Source organism: Amia ocellicauda, chromosome 16, assembly GCF_036373705.1.
Source record: "Amia ocellicauda isolate fAmiCal2 chromosome 16, fAmiCal2.hap1, whole genome shotgun sequence".
Taxonomy (NCBI): domain Eukaryota; kingdom Metazoa; phylum Chordata; class Actinopteri; order Amiiformes; family Amiidae; genus Amia; species Amia ocellicauda.
In genome coordinates, this window is record NC_089865.1 from 4,790,523 (window position 1) to 4,816,322 (window position 25,800).

Here is a 25,800-nt window from a genome sequence, read left to right on the forward strand (position 1 = left end):
ATCTGAGATCTATAAATATTCAGTTTAGTTTATATTGTAATATGTGTAGCCAGTGGCATTCCACATTCTAGAACTTGTAGAACTTTGAGAAAATCTAGAACTTTTAGAATGATAGAACTTTAAGAACTTGCACTGGTAAAATCCATGCTTCGTTATGCTTTTTAAAATTGGTATTGTCCAGTTTTTATGTTAATGCAATTGTTTAAATTCAGTTGTGATTTCCTTTTCGAAATGAAGTGCACTTTTTGGAAGCAGTTTGGATTTTTAAGACTGTATTACCTTTGAGGATTACCAAACTGCTTCCAAAAAGAAATAAACATCTGAGATCCATAAATATTCAGTTTAGTTGATTTATTTTGTAATATGTGCAGCTCACGTTTTGTTTTATGATAATGACACTATTAGTATGTGTATATTTTTGAGTGGAGGTAACACATTATATACCCATTGAACGTGTGTAACCGTGAACGCAATATGTAAATGTGTGATCTTAAAATACTCAAAACAGGTTGAGAATTAAGCCAGCTTTAAGGACTAAAGTGCAACTAAAATGATTGAATTATGACAGCTGTGTAATACTGTTATGTATGTTTGCTCTTAAACAATATTGCTGGTTTCACACCAGTGCACTTATGAACGCCAGATGTTGAAGCTTGGATGGCTTGCCTTTTGTAAACACACTAGTGCATAACGATACAGATCTCTGAGGCGACTGTTTACATAAAGAAATAACCTAACCTAACCTGCTGCACATTCACTCCAAAGGCATTGAGAGCAGCACTGAATATTCCCAGGAATACATTCAATAACTGAAGACTTCGGTTTAGTCTTGGAAGTGTAAAACACCATCTCCAAATCATCCATGGGGAGAGATGTTATGAAACACAGAACATCATTTCTGGTGCTCCGCAGGATTTACACTGTTCAGTTCAAGTGTTTAAGTGGTATGAGACTAAGCTCGTGTTTCAAAGGAGATTGTGCAAATGTGAATGGTAGGATTACTCGGTTCAAGTTACTAATGGAGAACTGGATCCAGTGATTCCTATAGGGGCAGGCCTGCATTCACCTCTTTCCCAATAAGCGGACTTATTTAACAAGGGAGAAGAAAACACCAATTGCAATGTGCTAATTAACAATCTTGATTTAATATGGATGTGGAGTAGTGGTTAGGGCTCTGGACTCCTAACCAGAAGGTTGAGGTATCATCCTGTGCGGGGCAGTGCTGTTGTACCCTTGAGCAAGGTACTTCACTTAAAGTGCTTCAGTAAAATACCCAGCTGTATAAATGGGCACAAATGTAAGTTGCCCTGGATAAGAGCATCAGCTAAGTATCTGAATTATTATTATGATGATGAAAAAAACACTTTAGCTGACAGATAACAGGAATTTACCCACACACACACACACACACAGATGGGTGGCAAATTAAAGGAAAAACCTGAATAAATGAGTGGAGGAACATAATGAATGCAGATGCCTCCAAACAGGTGTACTGCATGATACAGTTAAGCAATTAACATCCTATCATGCTCTGTGGCATGTATACAAATGCTGAGCAGGCCCAGCTGACCGATTTTGGATGAAGATGGCAAGAGGAAAGGATCTAAGTGACTTTGAAAGAGGGGTCATTATTGGAGCATCATAGGCAGTGGTCTACAGAGATGTGGACAAAAGTGATCTGGTCAGATTAGTCATCTTTCATCATATTCTCAACAAGTGGGCGAGTGCATGTATGATGACACCAAGAGAACGACACAGGCCTGACTGCTGGACCCCTACAGTGAGGGGGTCCGGAGGCTCTGTTATGCTGTGGGGGGAATTTTCCTGGCATGGTTTGAGTCCACTTGTCCCCTTAGAGGGAAGGGTCACTGCAAATCATGACAGTTATTCTGATTGATCACCTTTATCCTGTGGTGACACATTTCTCTCCTGATGGGAGTGGTCTCTTCCAGGATGACAATGACCCATCCACAGGGCACGAGGGTCACTGAATGGTATGATGAGTATGAAAATGATGTGAATCATATGCTATGGCCTTCACAGTCACCAGATCTCAACCCAATTGAACACCTATGGGAGATTTTGGTCCAACGTGTTATACAGCGCTCTCCACCACCATCATCAAAACCCCAAATGAGGGAATATATTTTGGAAGAATGGTGTTCATCCCTCCAGTAGAGTCAGAGACTCGTACAATCTGTGCCAAGATCATTGAAGCTGTTCTGGCAGCTCATGATGACCAACACATTACTGAGACTTTTTCCTTTAATTCGTCACTCATCTGTATGTATGACGTATTATTTATAGACCCCTACCAAGTGAATTGAGTTTTCCCTGTGTTACAACTCCTGGTTATGTTCAAACACTTTTTTTCTTGACCAATATACAGGAATGGGTCTGTGTCCCAGCATAAAAAAGGTTTACCGGTCAACCGGTAATAGGATAAAACATTAAAACAGTCGGTAAACAAAAAAAAATGTTTGTAACAGACCACGCACAGTACAGGAATAGCAAACATGCATCATTAAGCGGTGTAGTCATGCACTGCTGTACTGTATTTCCTTCAGTTTGAGTGTGGGAAGTTGTGCGGGGTTGCAGGACAAATTGGCTACGTCTACAGATGCATGGACTGTCGCCCAAACGCACCTGAGGAGGACCTGAGCACCCCCCCCCCAACCAATATTGACTCTGTGACGTTTAATCACAGAACACGTAGCAGAGGTGGTTTGGGAAAAAATGCACTTCGACAACCTGTGCCTCACAGATGTCACCCAGACTGGATTCCACGGCAGCTCTGTAGACGAAACCTTTTATGTTCATTTTTGATCGCTGCTTCTCTTGACACGGAGAAATGTCAAATCTTGAACTGTTTGCGTTGTCTTTTCGTACGGATCACAAAAGGTACACGTATCCTTTCTTTTGGTTCTTTAATCCAGGATTGTTACTAGATAAATTGAGATGCGTTTATGATTCCACCATTCAGCATTATTTCTCTCATATTCAGCGGTATCTGGTCCGCATTGTAGAACTCTCAGAACGTTTAGACATTCTAGAACTCTTAGAACTTTTAGAATTCTAGAACTTTTACAACTTCCAGAAAGTTTACACTGGTATAATGTTTGTTTCATTCTGTAACAGCTGGTTTTTTAAATGGATATTGTCTTTATTTAAATGCAGTCGTGATTTCCTTTTCGACTTTTTTTACTTTTAAGACCGTATTACCTTTGAGGGATAGTGCGTTTTTACAGGTACTGAAGTCTGCTGAACTTAAACATCCGAGGCAAAACGATACAATAAAGCAGTGTTTGTTAAGTGGGAGGTGAAAGTTGTCTTCCCGGATTCTTGAACTCAAAAATTAAATCTCACACTTTGGTCGATCAGTTGCTTGACTTGTAGAAACAAGAAAGTTAATGCTCCAGAGAACTTAATGATTCTGCATACACAGGTATGCATATAGTCGTTAAGCATGTTATAGTATGTTACAAAGGGTTTAAAATGTTGTTTTCTTGATGATGATGGTGTAACGAAGGCGTAAACACATTAACGTGAGCTGGTTTAACGTTAACATTAGATTGAATTGAACTGGGATGTACTGGGTTTGTGAAGTTCTGTTTTCTAGTGTTTTCTTTAAATGCAAAAAGTGAAAGACCGTTGAAGTGGCTGAATAATGCATTAAAGAAATCTACATAAATCCTGTGCAGATCCGGGTGATGGGTTGGGTTGTTAACAGTCCTTTTATCTACAATATAAACTGATATATAACTGCTTGTTTAACAACCCAACACAACTAAACAGGAAGAGAAATTAACACCTCCTAAGTTGTTTATACTGTTGAAACAAATAAGGCTGATGAGAAATGATCCATGTCTTTTATCTGGAAATACAGTACATGGAAATAGCTTAACAGTTACAGTTATTTCTAAAACAAGCCTTTAATTGATCTTTCACATACAGTAAACACACAGATATATAAAGTTCCATCTGTATGTTTAAAATTATTATTATTATTATTAATAATAATAATAATAATAATAATATTAAACTAAGCTGTTATTTAAAAAAAAAAAAAAAAAAAAAAAAGATCAGGAAAGGAAGACACTCAAGCCCAGAATGGTTTTACATGTGATGTGTGTTCTGCGTATTACTAACCAAACTTAATGTTTGTTTTAGGTACTAATTATGAAGTGGACAGTCATGTAGAGATTTGACACCACCAGCTGACACTTTATGATCACATTTGTTTCATGATGGAGGGCCCGCCATATGGCTGGTCTGAGTCCAGCAGGCAAAGTGTCGGGGATGTGTCTGTCTTACTGGAGACCGGCAACAGAAAGAGCGAAGCTGGGCACGTCCAAGAGCTGTTTCATGAGGACGCACAGGCAAGAGATTTAAAAAAAACTTTGATTACTACACACTCAAAACTCAAATCAATGGCTTTATTTTAACAAAGTATGAATCATATTCTGCCCAAATCTTTTTTAAATTGATATTCTGTCTCTTCTCTAAGCTACTCAAACTAGAAAGTGTCTGGACAACTGTAAGCTTTGTATTAATGGTCATTCATCCAGTTAACCTGGTTCATAATTAGTCATGATCTTTTAACATACTATTATTATTCCTTGGCATTACACCTGAATATTTTGGGCTTTCACTTCCTTCAGGCCAAGTTGATGAAGTGAACATGACTGATCTTGTTTTGTAGGGATCTCAGAGTCACCCCAAACCCTGGTGGAAAGTGAAGTTGTTCGTGTGGGAACCAGTGCTGTTTGGGACCTGGGACGGGGTCTTCACCACGTGCATGATTAATATTTTTGGGGTCGTCCTGTTTCTGCGTACAGGGTGGCTAGTGGTGAGTGTCAGAGATGATGCATCATCTTTAGTACTGATATGCAGGTGAATGTATACTTAAGATTAAGATGTGCAATTAAGACTTCAGGTGGTCCAGAAGTCCCACTTAAGCCTAATTTGTTTGTATGTGACCGCTGTGTTGAAGAGCAACTCTGCTGGAATTGTTTGCGATCAGATGCAATTAGAATAAAGTTGTAAAATAACGTATTTTCATCAGAAATGACTTAAAAAATCGTAATATTGTAACATCAAGATAATTCATGTGGGCCGACACCTGGCAGATGAAATTCAATGTGGACAAGTGCAAGGTATTACATGCAGGTAACAAAAATCTCCACTATAATTACACTATGGGAGGAACAGAACTAGATGAAGTAACACATGAGAAAGACCTAGGAGTCTACGTGGACTCCTCACTTTCTCCATCCAAACAATGAGGTGAAGCAATAAAAAAGACAAACACAATGCTAGGGTATATTGTCAAAAGTGTAGAATTGAGAATAAGGGCAGTGATGTTCAGACTGTACAATGCACTAGTTAGAGCTCATCTGGATACTGTGGACAGTTCTGGGCTCCACACTTCAAGAAAGATATCGCTGCTCTAGAGGCAGTTCAGAGGAGAGCAACCAGACTTATTCCAGGTCTGAAGGGAATGTCCTACTGAGAGACTGAGGAACTGAACCTTTTCACCCTGGAACAGAGGAGACTACGTGGGGACTTGATCCAAGTCTTCAAAATCATGAAAGGCATCGACCACATCAAACCAGAGGAGCTTTTCCAGATCAGCAGGGACACACGCACCCGGGGACACAAATGGAAATTGGGCTTCAAGGCATTCAAGACAAAAAACAGGAGACACTTCTTCACACAGAGAGGCGTCACAATCTGAACAAACTCCCCAGCGATGTGGCTGAAGAGACAATTTGGGAACATTCAAAAACAGACTGGATAGGATCCTTGGATCACTTAGTTATTAATGGACACCAAACGAGCACGATGGGGCGAATGGGCTCCCCTTGTTTGTAAACTTTCTTATGTTTCTTTTGTTTCATCAGTGGCACACAGGGCTGCTTTCATTCGCCCTAGTCTTGCACTACCAAGTGTTATTTCAGGTGGGTTAATCCAGGACTGGTGCTATTTAAGGTCTGTGGAACCAGCAATCAAGGTGTGAATATAAAGTGTCAGTAAATAAGGAATACAAAATTGTCCTTTGTTTTTTTTATGATAGGACTCAAATCAATAAGAAACGCATACAAAGAAAGGGTTTGAAGTGACCCACTTGCCCGAATACGGTCATGGCATTGTGTGAAAACGTATCTCTCGTCATCTTCACCATATACATGTTTTTTCCTCTGGTTGCCAGGGCAACACGGGTGTTGTACTTGGCATGGTCCTGGTGTCCCTGGTGGTGCTGGTTGCTGTGGTGACGGTGATGTCAGGAATAGGCGTGTGCGAGCGCTGCAGCGTTGGCAGCGGCGGTGTTTACGCCATGATCTCCACGGTCCTCGGAGGGAGAGTGGGAGGCACCGTTGGCCTGCTGTACGTCTTTGGCCAGGTAAACGGAGCTGGAATTGACCACGGAACAACCTTTTCTTAATTAAAATCCCAAACCCTTAGCCTTAAAAAAGTGTCCTTAGAGACCCCCTGGAACAACAAAATGGGAAGAGCTTTCAGGAACTGCACAGGAAATCCAAAAGGCGCCAGCGGTCTGGGCTGAATGCAGGCACAAAGGGACGGCTGCGCCACCACACCCCTGCATCCCTTGTTATGCGAGACTCTGGCCTGTTTATCCCTGACAGATGTCTTCTGAGAAGCAGTCCTATTTCACAGGCAGCCCCACACTGTAAGGGATTGTGCTGGGCGGGAATAAGTTATAGTCCGGGATCCCTCGGGGGGGGCGGGGATGTCAATTATTATTTTCAGTGCTGTGTTCTAAGGTCAGGCGCTCCCCGTGAGATTTGGGATCGATTTCACGGAGTCACAGCATTGGTTTTAAGGAATGAAAGCCCTGCAGATTTTATGAAGGAAATAAAATAAATAAAAACAAACCTGTAGAGTATTGGATTGCAGGCTAATCTGATTATATCACCTCTTCTAAACTACTGTGTGACAAATAGTGATGTGTAAGTTGTGAAGTGGTAGATAAGGCTAACCCACAGAGGGTCTGCAGTTACAGCTGATTTAGGAAAGCAATATAAATCCGAGCAAGATAGACTTTGCTTCCCTATGGTAGTTTCATAAGAATCACTGATTAGAAAGGGAATTAATAATCCTGTGAAAGTCATGCATTATTCATCCTATGCCCTGACATTGGAGTATCTAGAATTAATCCTCAATCTATTGTTAATCAATCTCTCCATCTATCTATATAGAGCTGTGTTTCCCAATCTTGGTCCTGAAGGAGCCCCTACCCTGCTGGTTTTTGTTCCAACTGAGATCTCAATTACTTAATTGTACCTTAATTGAGGTAACAGATTTGACTTTTTAAATTGTGTAATTAAAGAGCTGCTTCTTTAATAAGTTATTTATACAATTTTGTGCTTACCCTAATATCCCTACTGTTTAAAATCATTACAAGGCTCTGATTTAGGAAATTATTAGTTCAATTAAGGGTTCAATTAAGTAACTGAGATCTCAGTTGTAACAAAAACCAGCAGGGTAGGGGGTCCCCAATACATAAAATAATGTTTAATATGACACATTGTGTAGTCTCTACATTCTATGATAGTTTTAAGAACTTAAATTATATATTTCAATACTGTATCCCACTTTAAACCCTTGTAATCTGTATCTATACTTTTCAGGGGAGTTTCATAAACATGGTTCATTTAATTCACTTCTGTAAACAAGTAACTCTTGATAATGGTTTGATTGATGCACTGGCATGTATTTTACCTCAAGATGCCAAGTACAAAGCTGTAGAAAACACATTCCTGAGATATTTGTCACTTTTGAAAAACAGGTTTAAATAATAATAATCACCATCATAATAATCATAATAATATATTTATTTATTATCATACCAGAAAGGGCAATTAAGAAACAATCGTTCAGATATAATTGCAATATAATCTACTATATATAAATTAGTTAAGTGTTCAAATCCCTTTGTCACACTGTTTAGAGTTTAAATGTCTTGCTGCTCAAAATATCTTTAGCATTGCATTGAGAAACTGGAATACTTTAGTATGACTTAAACGATCTAAGGTTATAATAACACAGGGCCTCTTAGTCATAGTGGAATTAATACTTTACTTTTTTGTCTGTTACAGAAGCTTAAATAATAATAATAAGAAAAATAATCTCTCTGCTCTTTGAGTGTATTTCCATTGATTTGAAATTATTACTTCAATTAAGGGTTCAATTAAGACTTAAGACCCCAATACTTTTTTCCCCAATACTGATTAAAAAGTAGTTACTGCTGTGAGTGACCGGCTGTTTCTCAGTGTGTTGCAGGTGCGATGTACATCACTGGCTTTGCAGAGTCCATCGCTGAGGTGCTGAACCTCACTAGTGTCTGGGCGGTTCGGGGGATATCCATCGGCGTGCTGCTGGCCTTGCTGGGAATCAACCTGGCTGGGGTCAAATGGATCGTGCGCCTCCAGTTGCTGCTGCTGGCCTTGTTGGCCATCTCCACCTTGGACTTCGTTGTGGGAACCTTCTCGCACTTGGACCCAGGTACTTCTGGTCATTTACTTCATAAACGACTCCGTGAAGACTCTAGGAAGTCATGATATGAAAAATATAGTCAGATTAAAAGAAAAAAAATCTCCCCCCCTCCAAACAAATGAATCCGAAGCCCTGAATTGACATGCGTTGATCGGCACACAAGTTCATTTCCCATATCTGTGTCACCATGTTGTCCTTTGTAAATCTGTCCAGTAGATGTCTCTGTAGCTTCATTGTAGAGAAAAAACAGTTAAAAAGAGTGTCTAAGGCTAAGCCAGTTACAGAATACTGGACTAAATCATGGTCTTAAGTGTGAACTTGTGAAAAAAAGGACACTTTACGTTGGGCTCATAGTCAGAGATGATGGTAAAACTGATAAAATATAAAAAAGCCAGGAATGCTGTGGTTCTGAAGACACTGAGACAATAATTCAGACAACCTATTTCACCACAACCTCGACATTATTGTGGCACTGCTCAAGACAGCGGGCGCGCATATTATAATCACTACATGGACGTGTCCTTTAATATGAAGGGACAGAGTAATTGAGAGCATTGCACAGAGCCCCCCACACCCTCTATGTGTTAGTTGTCAGGAAGCTGCTGATCACTGTAGTTCCTGTCCTGCTTGATTACTAACTTCCTGATGTGAACGGCAGAAAAGACCTCCGAGTGGACAGCTCCCCCTGGCACAGGCTTTAACTGAAACAGGGTTTAACGGCAGATGTTGGGGAGACAGAAGTGCTCGGGGCCTGTCAGCACTAGTAGTCTTTTTATAGGCTGAAGCGGCATGCTTTCGATCAGTCGGTATTATTCTCTATGTTCAGGGGGAAAAAAAGGACTGGGTTATCCAGGTTTTTCCAATTAGGCATCATTGTATGCAGATGACATCACTGTTGAAATCCGGCCAGGCTTTTCAGTGGTCCTGCCTGAAATTTATTGACTGGTTACCTGCCAGTTCTGGGGAGATGTAGCTGCTGTACAGATGTGTTTATGGTTTGATAACATTGTTACGCACCCAACGAGAGATACAGCGACGGGAAGGTTGCGTTCGACGGCAGGAGGAGCCGCTTTTGTAAATGCAGACCGGCTTGTAAACAGCAAAACAGAGCCGAGGTACAGAAATGCGCTCCCATCTCGCCAGTTATTATATAAATCTTGGCAATCTGGAAAATGACAATGCTCACTGAAGAGTAGGTTGGGATGGAGCTTGATTTGTACCTCTGGAACAAAATGTTAATTCTCCGAGAGTTTCAACATCCGCCAAAACTGGGGGTGTGTTTGTGTGTGTGGGGCGGGGGGACGACAAACTGAAGTCTTCCAACTGTGGTTTTATGCTTTCCAACATGTTGGAGCACTAACTGTGGATCTGATCTTTTCATCCGGTCTGTGTCTTACATTCCTGCAATATAATTACAACTCTCATATCCTTAATAGGATAATTATAAGCCTCTTTTTCTCGATTTGACCCAATTAAGTAATCATTGACATGATCTGGCTATACGGTGTCACTGTCTGCTGCATGGAAATGAAGTGTGATGTGCTTTGTTAAGTATTCTTTGGTCTGTGTGACACCTTCTAGATCTTGAGTTTATAGTGTCGATTTTGTTTGCGTTACCCTGTGATGCATGCCATCCCTATCAGGGATCGCAGTGTGGAGAAAAACGAGAAAAGCAGAAAACAGCAGCTCATTTCCTTTGGTGTTCAGAAATGGATTTGTTTAATTAGTTGCAGGAGTGTCTTTGACGGAGAAGCAAAAAAAAAAAAAAAAAAAAAAAAAAAAGGCTAGTCCGGGCCTACTATTGTGTAAGATGTCCTAAGAGCTTCATCACTTCCACGAAAGTCATGTCCCAGATATAGATCCGCCTTTTGGCAGGACTGTGTGATTGTCAGTAGGGGATTTGGGTGTTACCCAGTTTCACCCACATTTTTCAATTCTGACAAAAGATCCAAGGTCCCGATTCAGAGAAAGTCTGAATCTTTAAATCGTTCCTTCCTGAGCCGAGTTCCCAATTCAAGGACGCTTCCTATAAATAGACAACATGTTTACCTCATCCTGTGATGGTGTCAGTCAGGGAGTTGTTTTATATTACTCACTAAAATGTCTACACACCTTGTTCGCTGTAGGAAAAATAATTGAGTTCCCCTTAATTTCCTTCCCAATTTAATCAGAAGCAATCATTTTATTTCTCATGTTTAAATTTTCAAATTTAAAAGTGTGCACAAATAAATCTAAGCAGGTTATTTTACGCATGATCACCATTTTATAACTTGAATGATTTTACACTTCAGTAATGGATTTTCATATTTCCTTTCCTTTCCTGCATGTTTTTTTTCATGTGTAAATAATTGACTATAGACAAAAAGAAGTCTGGAAATGAATTCCCTGTTCAAATTGCAGTGAAAAAAGATGCTCACTGACCTTATTTCTTTACAATGTTTACATCTGCTTGTCCAATCCTCTGTGGAAATGACCTCGGGCAATATTCCAGATTTATTCAGACCTAATCCAAATGCTCCTTTGTAACTTTTGGGATAAATGCACATACTAATATTATCTGACAGGAGACAACAATAAAATAATGTTTAATATGACACATTGTGTAGTCTCTACATTCTATGATAGTTTTAAGAACTTAAATGATATATTTCAATACTGTATCCCACTTTAAACCCTTGTAATCTGTATCTATACTTTTCAGGGGAGTTTCATAAACATGGTTCATTTAATTCACTTCTGTAAACAAGTAACTCTTGATAATGGTTTGATTGATGCACTGGCATGTATTTTACCTCAAGATGCCAAGTACAAAGCTGTAGAAAACACATTCCTGAGATATGTTTCACTTTTGAAAAACAGGTTTAAATAATAATAATCACCATCATAATAATATATTTATTTATTATCATACCAGAAAGGGCAATTAAGAAACAATCGTTCAGATATAATTGCAATATAATCTACTATATATAAATTAGTTAAGTGTTCAAATCCCTTTGTCACACTGTTTAGAGTTTAAATGTCTTGCCACTCAAAATTCCAGAGAAACTGGAATACTTCAGTTTTTAGACTTAAACGATCTAAGGTTATAATAACACAGGGCCTCTTAGTCATAGTGGAATTAATACTTTACATTGTCTGTTACAGAAGCTTAAATAATAAGAATAAGAAAAATAATCTTTCTATTCTTTGAGTGTGTTTGCATTACTGCATTGGATTTAATTTCCAGCAGATAACTTCACCACATGTTTTGGTGGAGTACTTTTGAGGAGTAAACCGAAGCAAAATTGTAACCATTCCTTCTTGCGGTTTTGCACAAGCGCTCTATATTTAGATCCTGCGCTTTGACTTCTCGGTCCAAACTACTAAACTGGACTGGAGCCCCGGCGTTCGCTACAGGGTTAAATGAAATGAAACCAATCGCAGAGCAGGCAAACAGTGGCGCGCAGGCAGGAAGTGGGCCCGCATTGTGCCTGTGAACAGGAGGCCCGGGCGAGCTCTCTGAATCTGAGAACAGTGCCTTGGAAGGGATAAACAGGCCGTGCTTCAGAAGGGTGGTTACTTCCTTTCGGATAAACACGTCATTAATCTGAGGGAAGGCATTCTTTCCCATCAAAAGATAACCGAAAGGAAATTGCCTTTCTCTTGGTTCGGTGTCTGGAGTGAGATGGTTTATGCTGCGTTCAGATTAGTTCCTCCACCTCTTTCTGTCCCTCGTTTAGTTCTTACCAAGTCCAATTGTATATATGTTAGATTAGTGCTGTAGCTACTGTTCTTATCAGTCTGTAAAGAGAGATAAGAAATCTACTTTCATAAACATACATTTTTTATATGTATATGCTGCAGCTTTTTCATATTTTTTTAGGACCAAAACAGAAAAGAATCCCCAAACTAGCAAACTGGAGATGTATGTAGGGATAAGGTCTGCATTGTGTGTTGTGAATTGAATAATTAATTATTCCCACGCTGCGTGAATATGATTTGTAGCTTTATTACAACCTGATCTGAGTAATCAACTGTCTGTTGGCACCACTGAAGAATATTGGCAGATTATTTTATATGAAACCTGAACTGATATGAAACTTTTACCATAATGCCGATTGTCCTAAAAGTAATGCCGAAAATGTGAGGTATTCAGTAAAATAAAATAAAAAGCACGGTTCCTTCAAACTAAAATGAGAACTTTTTCCTCAGTTGTCGACTCCAGTGCTCGCTTTATTTGCTCTAAACACTGCAGACCCGTCTCCATCCTAAACACACACTTGTGGACAGGATTATTGAACTTGGCCGGGTGCAGAGCAATCAGAACTGAGTTCAGGTTTGCACGCATCTTGGCACGACCGATATCCTCTCTGGACACTTGCATAATGAGCTGACCCCGCATCGCCAGCGGTCACTGGCAGCTATTCACGGCTCGGGCTTTCCAGGACCAAAGTGTTCAGGCTAGACATGGCCAGACCTGCAGACTGCGGTGTTGTGCTAAGGAGTGTCCGCTTCCCCCTCGCACGTTCACAAACAACACCATAAGCCGCTTTCAAAACCTCCCTGGAAAAGTCACAATCGGCGTATCAGCCTCGCCTTAGTTTCTCTTGCTTAATGTTCTTTCTTTAAGAGCAATCACTCTGAAGCCACACTTTTTATCTATGATTTTTTTATGTTAGTAGCATAATTGTATTTTATTGAAGCCTTAACAGATACCCTGGGCTAATGCTGTTTTAGTTTTTTTTAAGAACAGTTTGCATTTATGAGAACTTTAAATGAAAGCTAAGCTAATTAAATAGATTTTTCACTGAAACTGGTTTATTTTTATAGCTGCAGCTGGCCTTTCAGCTTTGTTAGTAAAAGTAATATCTGAGTGCAGTTTCTAACAAACGGCTACATTGACAAAACCTTTTTAATGGTAATGATCATGAGGTACACTATAGATAATTATTTCTGCAACTATCTATAAATATTAAATTACATTTCAATTCAAATGGTGCTTTATTGTCAAGGCAGACATTTGTAGCATTGCCAAAGCAATTACATATAAACACACTTCGAATATCCGTCAGTCTTATTGTGGAGATCATTTTAGTATTCAGCCTTTTGTGCTGATGACTCCACACACGTTTTATGCTGGGATTGATTGCCTAGGCTTGTGGACATCGATGTCCTGTCTGAGATGTCCTAGACCTTGACATGTGTTGTGCATTTATAAGAGCTTCAGCCCCAAGTAGCACTTCTGTTTCTGTGCTATTGAAGTAAATATTGGTTACTTGTAAATAAATGGATAATTCACAAAAATTGACATTACCTTAGTCGACTCATTTGAATATACCCTGGGGTTGTTTGTACGTTTTACCACCGAGGGGCAATACAGCTTGTCCTGTCTCATGTCATTTATAGACAGGTCATTTATTATGAAGTTGTTACAGAAGCTTCATTTTGTCCATGACTCTTCATTTTGTCCTGACATAAAATATATAATATTAAATAAATATAATATGTAAAATATTGTTTGTAAATCTGAGAGTACAAGCAATGAAATAACTGTATACGTACACTGAATCTTCAGAGAGAACTGGGGAATGCCATTCACACTAACGGTTTATATTCTCTATTAATATTTCTAGACCATGGTTTCGTTGGGTATTCGGAAGACCTTCTCTATAACAACACCCTGCCGGACTACACGCCCGGGGAGTCCTTTTTCACTGTGTTTGGGGTTTTCTTTCCCGCAGCCACAGGTAACCTCCATTGAAGTGTCTCTCATTTGAATAATCCTGTGAAGCCACTATTCAAGGCAAGGTCCTCCATAACGAGGAGGACCATAAGACAATTCGGCTGCGTAATCGTGTTCTTGGTATAATAGCCAATTAAATTTTTGATGTATTAATGACCGCAGACAAGCCTCCAACCTCAAAGCCACAACAGATAACAACCCAGCGTTGGAATCATAATGTTTTTGCTTTATTGAAAACATAGAAAAGGACTTTAAGGACATGATTGGGTACAGCCTCTTCTCTCAGTGTGTGAAAGTGACCTGTCTGTGCCCCTTCTGTCTGCGGTGCAGGTGTGATGGCCGGCTTCAACATGAGCTCAGACCTCCAGAAGCCAGACTCCAACATCCCAGTGGGGACGCTGGCTGCGGTCGGCACCTCGTAGGTTTCCCCTTATGATTATACTAGCTCGCTCGACAAATACACAGCGATCCGAACGCAACGAGTCCCCTGGAAATTCGCCTCGCTGTGTCGTTCCCCGGCCATCTGGAAGCAGAGGAACCTGGCGGGGCTTCAAGCCGTCCTCCACAGCGAATCGGCGCTGAGCTCTTTCAGTGTGAAAATTCATTTTATTTGCTTGATCCCACATTGACTCAGATAACAGGAATGCTGTCCTTGTGTGTTTTGTGAGATAACTGTAACTCTGAGTAAAACACGCTACAGGCCAAGAAGAAAATAAGGGACCGACAACTGTACTACAGTACTCGGAAAATATGTGGCCGTGAGATGTCCTTGCTGTACACAATCCCAGTCCCAAAAGGCTCCTTCTGACCACTCCCAGAAGAGAGGAATTTTCTAATTTAAACCTTAAATCAGTCCCTTTATGGCATTTACACAGACCTTCAGTCACATTTATGTCTATGTGAACCCCTCCACACACTTCTAATCAATAATTATTCTCACAAGATTAAAAATCTACAAAAAAAACTAAAATACTGTACCCTTCCTGTATTTAATATCTTACAATATATTTGTAGTTCATTTTTCAGCATGAGAAAGTTCCCTGACAATATTTTCTATTTTGGGAATCTGCAGGTGGTTCCTGTATTTAGTCTTTGTCTTTCTGCTGGGAGCCATTTGCACAAGGGAGGCGCTACGCTATGATTTCTTGATAGCAGAAAAGGTAAACACTGTGATGTAACTGGATTTATAGTCTTCCATGCCAGAAACTGTCCTGTTCGGGCAAAAGCTTCTGTTCTCGTTCAGTAATGAACTAAATCAGTATTTTGAGGAGCGCTGTTTTTTTGTTGTTACCCTGTAGAGTTCTTATGATGAAATACAAAAAATGGACACTACAGAGTGTCCAGCCATGTGTTGTTGATATTGTTGAAATTGCTTAATTGACAGAATTTTCCGTGAAGACCTAGTTTTTGATTAATCTGTCTTCTCAAGCCCCCCGGTAGAAATTTGCAATCTTCTCTCTTCTCTCTGAGTTTGGGAGATGTGGCGTATTTGCCAAGCTGGTTTCGTTGGAAATAATAAAGCCCATAAATAAGAGAATTTGCACTTCACTGCACATCACAGACATTATACAGAAAACGTGTCTTATAATAAATCAAAGCTGTCAGCCGTGAAATGGAGCCGGGGATCAGAAATTGCTTTGTTTACCTTGCGGCCTTACTGTGAAATTTCACAACTGTCTGGACTTTTGTTTAAAGAGATCTACAGCCTATTTCACTGATGCTTTGTTCTCTACCAAGTATGCCGAATGTATATACCCGAACACACCATATTTATAATGCATGATCCACGCACAATGTAGATGCATTTTTTAAACAAGAAGGGCTTTTCTTTAAGTACAGCTGACACTGCAATTTATTTTATAAATCTAAGGTGACGGAATGCACCGATACTCTGCTATATATAAATGCTAAATATATATAGACTATTCAGGTAAGGTAATAAGGTTACGTGATTTGCTTTCGAATGGTTATGATTTTTCTTTAGAGTTATAGACATGGGAGTTAATTGGTTCTGAAGTGGAAATGTTAATTAACTCCAGACAAAAAATTTCACTCCCCAGTTTTCTTTCCTAATCTTTCAGTGCATTCTTGCTATCAGAGTAGGGCGGCGGGTTGTTCGTTTGATGTATTTGTGTCAGAATGTCTCTTTTTTTCGGGATGCAGAACGCCGGGTGGCAGGGATTTGGGAGATGGTGATGGCGCTGCTGGGTGGGGACGTCTGTAAGCCCTCCTGTGTTTGTTTTACAGGTTTCACTGGTGGGGTTCCTGTTTTTGCTTGGGCTCTACATTTCCTCCCTAGCGTCCTGTATGGGTGGTCTGTACGGAGCACCCAGAATCCTTCAGTGCATCGCTCAGGAAAAGGTTATACCACTCCTTGGATTCTTAGGGCAAGGGGTGAGTGAGCAGAGACGGACAATTGTCACATTTCAAATTTCATCTCTTAATGAGGAAATGTGGTCATCGCCACAGAACGTGAGGGAAAAGACCTTCACTGTCATTTGATATTTGAAGAGCATGGATTTGATCTTAAAGCATTGATCTCCCTATAACCTGTGTGTTCACTGGCACATATTACACAGATTTAACACTCTAACATTTTTTCTACACATTGCAGACTTTAATTTCACAATGAACACTTTTAGAACAAAATGAATGAATCATGCTCTCAGTAGTGGGTTTTGTACGGTCATTGTTTTCATATTCAAAATAATATTGTGAGGCCCAGTAAGAGTGATCAATATTTTCATTCTAATACATTGTAATGTACTTAAATCAATAATGAATATAAAAGAAACACCGGCTTAATGCTTTGTCATAAAATGCAATGAGCTTAATAATTGATATGGTTGAGTGCAGTGCAAGCACGCAGACATCACTATCACTATTTCCTGTCATAGCTATAGCTCAACAATAGAACATCTATATTAGTTTTTTGGTAGTCATTCATTTGTTATTAACCCTGAAAGGTGTTTTTAGCCAACGTCTGCCTGTTTTAGCTACTCGAGTGAGACTAGTGTATGCAGAGTAAATGTGGACACAGACCACAAGGATAGAGAAGGTGGAAAACAAAGGCATGTAGCTCGGGGGCAGAATAAGTGAATAAACTGGTTAATTCTAATAAGACCCTTAATGTCTGCTCTGTGATATTTTACAACTGCAGCTATTGTTCATAATGATTGCATTCAGGGAAGCACATTTATTGTCGTCTTCACGGCTGTCATGTTTCTAATTACAAGGCTGATTGATATTCAGTTTGCAGTCTGTCCCTGTCATTGGTATTCAGGCACCATCTGTGTTATTATGCAGTCATCCCAAGGAGACTGTAGCCGGGCATTGGTTATTGATGAGAAACCTGTGCAAAGAGTTTGTGGCCATCGACTAAGATCTGGCATCTGACAGTGATTCACGTGACGACCTTTATTGGGGGGTGGGTTGGGGATTGAGAGTGGGGAGAAGGTGAGTCATAGCGGCAAGCAAACATTTCTAGGTACTAAAATAGGTTTGTTTGTTCGCGAAGTCTCACTTCCTTTTCTCAAAACCATGCGTAGTGGCCCAGACTTGGTTTTCACACCTACATTCACATTTCTTCTTGTTGCGCTTTGTTGCTTTGAAATGCTCCTTTATTCAGAGAAACAGGACTGTATAACTTATAATGATCAGTTTGGTGGTTCAAGCTGTCTTGTATAATCACATGAATGTACTTATCTTGCAGTTTCCTCTTTTTCATGGAGCGAAAGCATGACTTTTGTCCATAGGTTACAGAGAACAGACTTGAATTGCAGGACAGAGGTACCAGATTATGAAAAACGGAATCCTGGGTCCTGGAGGTGTCCTAGCACTCTCTTATGCTGTAAACTGCAGATTACTGTGGAGGTTTATAGACCAGGATAGCAGACGGATTGATGTTTGAAAATAAAATGTTTTGAGCTGCTTAATTATCCTCTGCCATATGGCCGTGTTAATTCTATATTTCCTTGTTTTTATTTTTCAATGTGCTCCCAAAACACCATCCGTCACTTGATAATTGTCCTCTGTAGACATTTCAAGAAACATGTTTTATTATAGATGGCATCCGCCATTAAAATGTCTGAATACAGAGACGTTTAGTGCTAAATATCATATTTAGATTATTATCTGATTCCCTCCCCACTTCCTTCGTGGTTCTGACCACTTGAGACATTACACTGCATATTGGATGCATTTCCACATCCTGAAATAATTAATGTATTTGAGCATCTTATAAAAAAGCATCTTACTAAGCGTGGTATGGAAAGAGTAGCTTAAGCTGGTGGAAATTTACACTGAAGGGGGAATTCCTCATCAGTGACAGCCTGTTAATTGCATTTTGATTAACAATTATACAAATTATACACAGACCTTGAATAGGACTAGTCCTGGACTACCCTACCTAAAATAACATGGGGTAGACCCAAGCCTAGTGCTGTTTAAGTCTGTGAAACCAGTCCTCAGAGTTAAAAAAACAAATCACAACGAAATACTAAGTTTTTATTAAGTTAATAAAATACAAAAAATGTCAAAAGACTTAAAACATGAAGTGTTAACAATCTAGTTTGTATTTAATATTGTACACAATTCATTGAAGCTGTGGTAAACACCTCATACTTCTGCTCTTCTGGGTAGAGATGCTAGTCATTGGAATTCAAATTATGCTAGGGTGGAACTGTAACCTCCTTGTTCTTGACGTTATCATGGATAATGATTTCAAAATAATGTCATAACATTCATCCGATCCATATCCCACATGAACGATTAACCGTCAGACTTAAACCACTCGCTGTCAAGCCAAGGAGCTCAACGCACATGGACCTCATTTTGTGTTATTTTGTTTGCCTTTATAATTGCGAAACAGCCCCCACTCCCCTGTTATAAAAAACATATTCAAGAAATAGAAAACCCTAATTATAGAAAAGTACACTCGAAGATTAAGGAACACAAGCTAACCGTTCTGTCTCTCGAAGCGAGCACACCCTTTCCCTTGCCCGCAGCACCGTCTGACCTCTCTCTGTGTGCTAATGGAGGTTGTAGACATCTCCCGCTGTATCAAAGCCCTACAACAAAGGCAGGAAAGAGCAATGCTGGCCAGCCCAGGTTAAACTGGAGGCACGCCAGGGACTAATAAGTATTTCCGTCTCGCCGTAATTAACGACGAGGTGTACTTGTGTGAATTTGAACCTTCTGCTGCAGTTGGAAGCATGAGGCATGTGTTTATGTTTATAATATGATGCAACACGCTACAGTCATTTATATATAAATAGTTTCCTTGTTTTCCATATGTCTGTCTGTGCTTTCGCTTCTGTGTTTCTCACAGAGAGGTCCAAATAAAACCCCAGTGGCAGCGATCTGTTTGACCAGCCTCATCACCATGGCCTTCGTCTTCATAGGCCAAGTGAACATCTTGGCCCCCATTGTCACCATCAACTTCATGCTCACGTACAGCATCATAGACTACTCCTATTTCTGTGTCGCCATGAGTTATGACCTGCAGATGAAGCGAGAGAGCCGCTGCCCGGGGGAGGATTCCTCCCCGAATGCCGGTAAACCTTTAATCCTTGCCAGGCATCCCGGATATGGAACTGAAGGCATCGCGGAGGGCCAGGGAAACGGGACCTTACTGGAGTTCACCAAGGACATGGACCAGATCTTTCACTCGCCCAACCCAGAGATGGCGCATCGCGAGCCAGAGGAGGAGGACAGCACTTTGGGCCACAAAGGCAAAGGCAGGAAGTCCAGAAAGGCGGCCAAGCAAATGCTGATGGATAGCTTTCGGTTGCAGTTGAATGGGAGCTCGGAGAGAGAATACACCGAGACCCCAGGCACAGACGTGTCGGATGATGGTGTAGCTACTAATGCGACACTTAATCTTCTTGAGGGACAGGGCTTAACGGGAGAGAGTTGCACAAGTCAGGGTCCACAGCTGGTGCGAGACGATGACCAGCCCAGTTTGGAAAAAGAGACATCTTCTCTTCAGCGACTGACTTCCATAGAACTCGGTCATTCTCAGGAACAAAGCCTTGAAGGTACATGAAGAAAATTGTAGTCAAGATATTGTGGGTACTGTTTGAGTGATTTTGTTTATTATTTGTGTTGCTCTCTGCAGGAGTATTTTGTAGAAGATATTTTAGATGACAAATCCCACCCTATTTGAAAGAGAATTATACTTTTTAATAATCCCATTAATGGAAGACTCCCTTCGCTTTAGATTAGTACCTTCAGTCAAGATGACCAACTTCTCCCAACAGCATGTTCCTCCCTCACTTCCTGCAATGGCTAAAATGAGAAATAGGTCACAAATATTCTCTCCCATTCACCCGTGAAAATCTCCTCTTTACTTCAATAGTGTCTTCACTTTAGGTGTGTCAAGGTCTTGGTGAATTGTTTAAAAATATATACTTTTACGGCTCTGTCGTTACAATTTAACTATCGTTTCATTTTAAGCATAGCATTACATTATAATACCAAGACTCCAAGAGGAAGGTAAACATTTAAACTTTTCTGAGACGCTGATGTAGAGCAATCTGAAATGTTATTGACAGTTGAAATATTCTGACATTTTCTCAGCAGATTCAATGGTGAAGCAAAAACTTCAGAGACTGGAAATCCAACAAATGCCAGCATCGGTTTACTCCGCTTTCTGCAACCACTGGGTTTCCTTAATTGGTGTAAGTGGCAAGAAAGACAGGGAAAGACAGATGGCTTTCGGCTCTCTCTCTCTCTCTCTCTCTCTCTCTCTCTCTCTCTCTCTCTCTCTTTTCCATTTGGACTAATTGGGCAGATAAGGTACCCGAAAGGGAAAGGAAGAGTTCAGTGGAAAATGTCCTGTGGAGATGTATCGACTTTCCAGACACACCTTTTTCATGTTTTTTTTTCCCTGAGCAACAGAAATCACATATCATGTGTCTGTGTATTTAACTCAAGACACTGGGTGGATTAACGAAACTGACATAAACCTGCCGGGGTGAGGTAAAGACGTGTCTCAGATGTGCAAATCCCTTTAGCACAGTGTAATTAAGATAAAAAGCATTAAAAAAGCAATCCCTGCCAATCTGTACACTAACTGGTGTTGAAACGTGTTGGTGAAGAATGGAAACTCCTTTTGTCCATACTGTTAAAGAAGTGAAATATACTAGATAAATATATATTCCAAAGCAAAATATAAAAGTGTCACATGAGACAGGAAATAAGTATATTAATGATCATATCTTGAGCTACACTAGAGCATTATACATATTTTTTAATTACCTTGATCAATGTAATTATCCGTAAGAATCCGCAATAATGGCAGCAAATTCCTAATAAGTTGATGTATGAATACCTTGGGAATAACAGCTGATCTCTGACATACATTTGCTGCAGCTCTTTGTTCTAACACTGTCCTCACCAATTTTTACAAATTATTTTGTTCAGGCCATAGCTTCTGTTGGGATTATGTTTGAAATACAATGGGTCTACGCCTTCGTCAACATCGGTATGGCCACGATTCTCTACTTCTACATTGGGCAAGCGAGTCCAGGTCTGCCAACAGGTAAGGGTTGGCCAGAATCTGCACAATACATTTTATTTTTATATTTATGAAAACATAATCTTCAGATTGCCTTTAAAGCGGAAACCGATTCTACCTTGACTGAATCATCTTGAGAATTTAAAAGGTGTTGATTATCTAGATGTCTTTCTAATTGGTGTATATTTTAAGGAAGGGTAATTTATTTTGATGAAGTAGTTTTCAGTTTCAGTTTGGTTTATGAGTTCCCTCTTATTTTCCATTCTATTTATTGGTATTTTCAATCAGACTTTTCCATTGTCTAACCAAAAGAAGCTTCTCGGATACACATTAGGTTTGCGCCTCCCTAACATGCTGGTTTGAATATTTCCAAATAATTTCCACTACAATAAAAATAAATTTAAATATATAAGAAGATATTTAAAATATAGCCGTTTAGATTATTATATGATGATTTTTAAAAGTGCAAGTGTTGCTGTTTCTTAACTGACTATAACAGGTTTAGTTCCAAAGTATGTGCAGATATTTTTTAATTACAAATAAAAAAACTAAAATTCTGAGGCGTCGCATGTGGTGTTACAATTTCAGTTTTCTGCAGAATTCCAGTGGATTATCAGGCCACAGATTCCAGACGTTATTTGCATTGTGATCTATTTGTTATGGTATCGTTTACGTTCTTCTGGCAAGTTTACTTTGTAAATTAAGATGGATCAAAATATTGCAAGTGTAAAAGCTAACCAGATTAAGTTATTAAATGGAATAAATGCAAAACAAAACCTCTTTCTGGATTCGAGAGCGGGAGAGACTGGCTTTGTTTGAATGCCAGCCTAGAATCTCTTTTAAACCTGCTTGCAGACGCTTTTGCATGCTTTCTCTCTGCCTGTACTCGGCCGAGCAGCTGTCCTGCTGGATAGCTAGAATACTCTCCCACTGCATTTTGCAACATTTAGTGATATATAATCTCTTCACAATGTCACGGTGCACATTTTAATTTTCGATCTGTGAAGCAAGAGATTCTTCCTCTGTGCTCCAAATAACAGCCACAACAATTCTCTCTCTTAATCACATAGAAAATAAGCATATTAATGTGTACCTATAAAGAAAGTATTCCTAACCTAAATGTAAATGCATTCGGGATTATATAACTGGAGAATCTCCTTATGTTCTCTTTAGACTAAAACAAAATCCCAAGATTAAACTTCAGTAAAGGTTTTTTTTTTTTCTTAGAGCAGCTGCGATATTTGGTCCAGTTGTGCATACTCTTTTAAGTCAAAATGCCATGATGCAATGTTTCATTCATTCTCTTAACAGGAGCAGCTGCAAATTTCAGCTTTTTCAAATGGATCAAAACGTCTCTGAAGACCATGGGCAGGTATGTCGTCCAGCCTCGAGCATTTGTCAACCCGTTGTCAGCCAAAGTCTTAACACGTAATGTCCTGATCTCCTGCTCTCCCCAATCAAAAATCTGCCCTTTTTTGGTGGGATTTATTTGACTAAGCCTCTTAAAGGCCCACAAGGCTGTAATTTTCACTTTCAAAAGCAACGGCAAATCGCATCTATAAAAAATGCCTCCGAGATCTATTGGTTGGGCTTGCTAGGCTGCCAGTGCTGCAGTGAAACACAAAGGGCTGGTGAGGTGGTGCGGGTAAGGCTGCCAGCATTCCTGAGCGCCCGCTGCTCCACGGCCTCGTAGCTCGGATCACAGCAGCACTGTGGGTCCCCTGGCCAGGCCAACCGCTTTCCTGAAAAGACACCCAGAGCAGAAAAGGCCTGGAGACCGAGCTCTCTTCACACCCCATTAGATGGAGAAGGCTGCTTTGAGGCGCACTGACAGGTCATTGAAAGCAAGCCCAGCAGTGAGGACTAGTCTGGTGAAATGTGCAGGTTTCTTGTGCTTTGGGAAGCACTTCATCCATCACTTTTGAAGAAGGCAGGATGCAGGCAGTTTTTTTTTTTGTTGTAGTCTAGATTTAATCTCTCGGTGGAGATCGGCTCATGCCTGGTGCATTAGTTGCTGAAGAAGAACTATAAACCTTCCCCCAAAGGCGATTTTTTAATGCAAAGAGTAATATGCAGCCAAAGGACTTGTTGTTCTCCGTGTACTTTAATTTAGTGCCCACATTAACCTTTTTGAGATCGCAAATGACACATCAGCTTCCCAAAGCCGAGAGGCGCGGATAACGACGTGATTGTGAGGGTGCTTAAGATTCAAATGGGTGCTTTCTCGGCCGGATCACTGCTCCTTTGTTAATCTGGAGTGTCCCGGCTCGGCTTCTGTACTTTCAGGAGGGGGGCTGCGCTGCAGGATCAGATTGTTGTGACACCCTCTTTCGCCGGCGTTGGCATGGAGACCCAACAGCTGACGGAGGAGAATGCAGACTTCGCCTCACGAGACCGATACCACCATTCTTCCATCATCAGCGGAGAAGAATTAACTCGCCAGCTCAAATGAGAAATGAGCAATACATCTGCGTTGATTATTTTCTCTTAAATGGATTGTTCAACTCGAGAGCGTTGGGTTTAATGTGATTTACACTGTAATTATACTAATGGTAAACAATGGAACATTTTTAGATTGACTTTATTTGTTTGGCAAAGTGGAGATTCAGATTTGATCACGTTTAACATTCCAACAAGAACAGACCAACTGTGCCAGAGCATGTCTTGCTTGGACATGTACCTCTGCCCCTGTGGTTCAAGTAAAACATGATGTCTATCTCTGTTTACTGTTGTGTTCCTTAAAATACAATTCATAATAACTCAAATCACAGAATTTGAAAATTATCTTTATTTATTGAATTGAGATGAAGCTGAATATTCAAGAATCCTCCATCCTCTTGAGGAAAGGGCACAGATTTTCTCGCTCAAGAAGTGTTTTGAAGTTGTTGAAAGCAGGACACTAATTGATCAGGGATCTGTCTTGTTTTGTTTATTGATGTGTTTTTCTATTCATGCTCTGTTTGAAGTCTTAAGACACATTTGCAATACGGGATGGAAATTTCTTGGGCGATTGTGTTATTCGCACATGCATTTATTAAAATATAATGAGGTGCATGCTTTACACAACCAGTACCACAACAATGGTGTGACTAACACTAATCTATTCTGAGTATATAACCATTAAACATGGAAAAAGAACACAGTGAATAATAGATCAGCGTACAAAATTATTTAGCAACTGTTTAAAATTAACTCTCCATTTTCGTTATTTATTCATATTTTATTTTGACAAGTGCCAATCGTTCATTAATTCCCCATACACACTGGATGACACACATGTCGTGTACATTTGGCTTTCCTTTTATAGAGCAGACGCTGAATAAACATTCTTGCATGAGCTCCAAGAAAGACTAGATTTGAAACATTAGCATAACAAATGGTTTGTAGTGGGTGTTAGTGGAGAAGGGGTAAGTGTTGTAACAATACATTTGTTGTAATGACTCCTTCACTATGATTAAATATTTATGTTAATGATATTAAGCAATGCAAATCTATAACTTTTTCTTCAGAATATGTCCACATGGCCTTAATAAATTACCAAAAACAAACAAAACTACAGGGGAGACTCCTGCAACAGCTCAATACTCATATTTTCCTTTCAAATGATTTCTGGAGGCTAGAAAACTACACACCAGCTGCCAATCCACAGTGACCTATAGTTTCACAGCATTTTTATTGCATTACTGCCTTGCAGCTTTTATTGTATCGCTCTAGAAAAGGTGTTGAAGGCAGGATGCTGCTGTCGTGGTGGTTGAGGTGCTAAATAATAAACCAGTTTCAGGCTACAATGCTAATACTTTCTCCCGGACAAAAATCACGTCCTGGGATGAATTTGCAGCACCTGCTATTCATACTGAAACTATTTGCAGTAGAGATGCAAAAGTGAAACCATCTTTACTGGAACTGGTGGAGGTTTGTGTTTCTGGGGTGGAAAAACCAACTATTCTCCATAGGGGAAAAACCAACTGGGTTAAGTCTGCTTTGCTGCGAAAGTCTGCATATTTCACCTGCTGCTCTCCAGAATAAGGGGGGGAAACTC

The 25,800-nt window shown here is 40.0% G+C and overlaps 1 protein-coding gene across 2 annotated transcripts; it reads left to right on the top strand.

Moving 5' to 3' along the window:
* Positions 1 to 2,699: 2,699 nt before the first annotated feature.
* Positions 2,700 to 25,237, top strand: slc12a8 (solute carrier family 12 member 8). Of its 2 annotated transcripts, none has more exons than XM_066687302.1 (14): positions 2,700 to 2,901; positions 4,171 to 4,379; positions 4,703 to 4,849; positions 6,212 to 6,403; positions 8,295 to 8,526; positions 14,133 to 14,246; positions 14,573 to 14,660; positions 15,315 to 15,402; positions 16,490 to 16,636; positions 19,572 to 20,280; positions 20,825 to 20,922; positions 21,668 to 21,785; positions 23,073 to 23,133; positions 24,048 to 25,237. In XM_066687302.1, exons 2-14 carry the CDS (start codon positions 4,245 to 4,247, stop codon positions 24,211 to 24,213), a joined length of 2,295 nt encoding a protein of 764 aa, XP_066543399.1. In that variant the 5' UTR covers positions 2,700 to 2,901; positions 4,171 to 4,244; the 3' UTR covers positions 24,214 to 25,237. The 2 variants fall into 2 exon arrangements, with proteins under 2 accessions (XP_066543399.1, XP_066543398.1); XM_066687301.1 differs by having other exon boundaries at positions 2,701 to 2,901; positions 20,822 to 20,922.
* Positions 25,238 to 25,800: the final 563 nt, after the last annotated feature.